At 35.1% G+C, this 2,358-nt stretch overlaps 1 protein-coding gene across 1 annotated transcript; it reads left to right on the forward strand.

The window, feature by feature from the left end:
- The first annotated feature begins 960 nt into the window (after window positions 1-960).
- LOC149241392 (17.8 kDa class I heat shock protein-like) lies at window positions 961-2,037 on the forward strand. Its single transcript, XM_089373946.1, has 2 exons — window positions 961-1,445; window positions 1,559-2,037. The coding sequence occupies exons 1-2, from the start codon at window positions 1,238-1,240 to the stop codon at window positions 1,825-1,827; spliced, it is 477 nt and encodes a 158-aa protein (XP_089230072.1). The 5' UTR covers window positions 961-1,237; the 3' UTR covers window positions 1,828-2,037.
- Window positions 2,038-2,358: the final 321 nt, after the last annotated feature.

A 2,358-nucleotide genomic window follows, 5' to 3' on the forward strand; every position in this document is an offset into this window, starting at 1 on the left:
GAAATATTATGTTAATAGGAACATCTAAAGTTCGTGACAAACAAAAACTTGTAAATGAAAATTTTAAGAAAATTGTTAAGAAATTTGATGTTTCGCACAAATAGGAACATGTAAAGGTCATGACAAACAAAAACTTCTCAGTAAAAATTTTAAGAAAAACTTTAAAAAATCCAATGTTTTGCACAATAAAAACATTTAAAGATTCTGACAAATAAAAATTTATAAGTAAAATTTTTATCTTTTTTCTAAAGCAAACTTCCTTCATTACATCACTACAAAATTTACACCTATAAAATACATCACAATACAACAAAAATTACATCTATATGATATAAGAAACAACTAAAAAATTTACATCTTAAAGTAACAAAATTTTCATACATAACAATAAAATTTGTAACCATAAAATACAATACAGCATTACCAACCTTCACAACAAAATTAAAATTTGCATGTACATAAATAACATAACATATTGTAAACTTTCCATTGCAACAAAGTTTACATCCATATATCATATCACAACAAAGTTTTTGTCTCATTATAAACACAATTTATTTTTTATATGCTGAAATAATGAAATATTCTAACAATATATGTGTTCATATAATCACAATATTCTTAGTTAAACTAAGAATATTTAAAAATAAAATAAAATAAAATAAAATATTATTCGAGAGCAATCGCTAGTTTTGAATAATTCCGAAATTAAGCACAATGAACATTTATTTTCCCCAAACATGATGAACATTTATCACACCCAAGAAAATTTCATGGTTCCATTCCTTTCTGAACAAAAAGTATTTCTTTTTTTTCAGAGGGAAAATCAACATGAAAATCAACATATGGCCGAGGCCAACAGATTTTTACAACATATGACCAAAGCCAGCAGATTTTTACAGCAGCATTTGAGTCTTTGCATTTTAAGGTTTGGACTGGTCAAATCATGATTTCCACCCAAATTTATGAGCGCAAACAGGTTTGTAATCATGGACAGAAGCCCCTGGAACACTCCGGAATCCTGATTCCCACCAATTATAAAGAGGGCAAACAGGTTCGTAACTGTGCGAAGGAAGCCCCTAGAACAATCTAGTGGAAGACGATTACAACAATTGAGTAACATTCTACCCATCTTCCCCTGCTCTTATAAACTGTCACCTATCCCTCCCCTGATCGCAACAACAAAGTCTTGAAAGGTCTAGCATTCGCAGTTACAGAATCGATATTCATTGCAAGCATGTCTCTCACTCCTAGTTTCTTCGGCAATCGATCCAGCATCTTCGATCCATTATCGCTGGATTTATGGGACCCTTTCAAAGCAGGGAAGTCTCCATTTCTTAGGGATATTGGCCATTTTTCAAGAGATGATGCAACAGCTATAGCCAACACTCAGTTCGACTGGAAGGAAACTACCGACGCGCACATCTTCAAGGCTGATCTTCCAGGTAATTATCCTCTCTGTAGCTAGCAATTTAGAGGGGTTTTGTCATTCTCGTCATTAATGGCCGATTGGTTGCTATTTAGAGCCCGGGATTTAGGTTTTTTTTATTCATGGCAGGTCTGAAGAAAGAGGAGGTAAAGATAGAGGTGGAAGACGGTCGAGTTCTACAGATAAGTGGCGAACGCAAGAAGGAAGAAGAGCAAAAGAACGATAAGTGGCACCGAATTGAGCGCTCTCACGGGAAATTTCTTCGGCGTTTCCGGCTACCCGAAAATGCTAAGGCGGAGGAGGTGAAGGCTACAATGGACAGCGGAGTGCTCACTGTCACGGTCCCAAAACAGCCTCAGCCTAAGCCTGAGGTTAGGGCCATCGAAATCTCTGGTTAATTGAAAGAAAATTGAGTGGACATTGCGGCAGGGGCTGTGTTGGGTTCTACCATTTATTCAGTCATTGTCCAGTCTTAAGTGTGTGTGGGGGCTTGGCTACTGGAATGATAGTAGCCGCATAGGATATTGCAGTGTTGATGTAAAGTTTTGATCTCCCTGTATTGCATTTTCTTAGCATTGAAGGAATTGAATTTATTTAGTCTTTTAGTCTCCTGTGTTGCATTGTGTGTTTTCTTAAATGAAGATTGGGCTGTCTTCTGTTTCCTCAATGTTTTGTTTTACCTTGTGCATTCAATTTACGTGAATACTTGCAATTCCGATCACCAATACTTATATGATAAAATTGTCTATTGCGTTTATGATATCATTACTTATTTAATTGAGCTACTCTTTCATTGTCTTATCCAATGACATCATTATTTATTTAATTAAACTACTCTTTCATTGTCTTATCCATTGCCCTATCTTTTTTTGTAAGCTGCGGTGATTCTATTATCGTACAACCAATATACAAGTACAAAACTTAGGGGC

Source organism: Pinus tabuliformis, chromosome 8, assembly GCF_031772625.1.
Source record: "Pinus tabuliformis cultivar Carrire ecotype Pingquan chromosome 8, CPIR1, whole genome shotgun sequence".
Lineage (NCBI taxonomy): Eukaryota > Viridiplantae > Streptophyta > Pinopsida > Pinales > Pinaceae > Pinus > Pinus tabuliformis.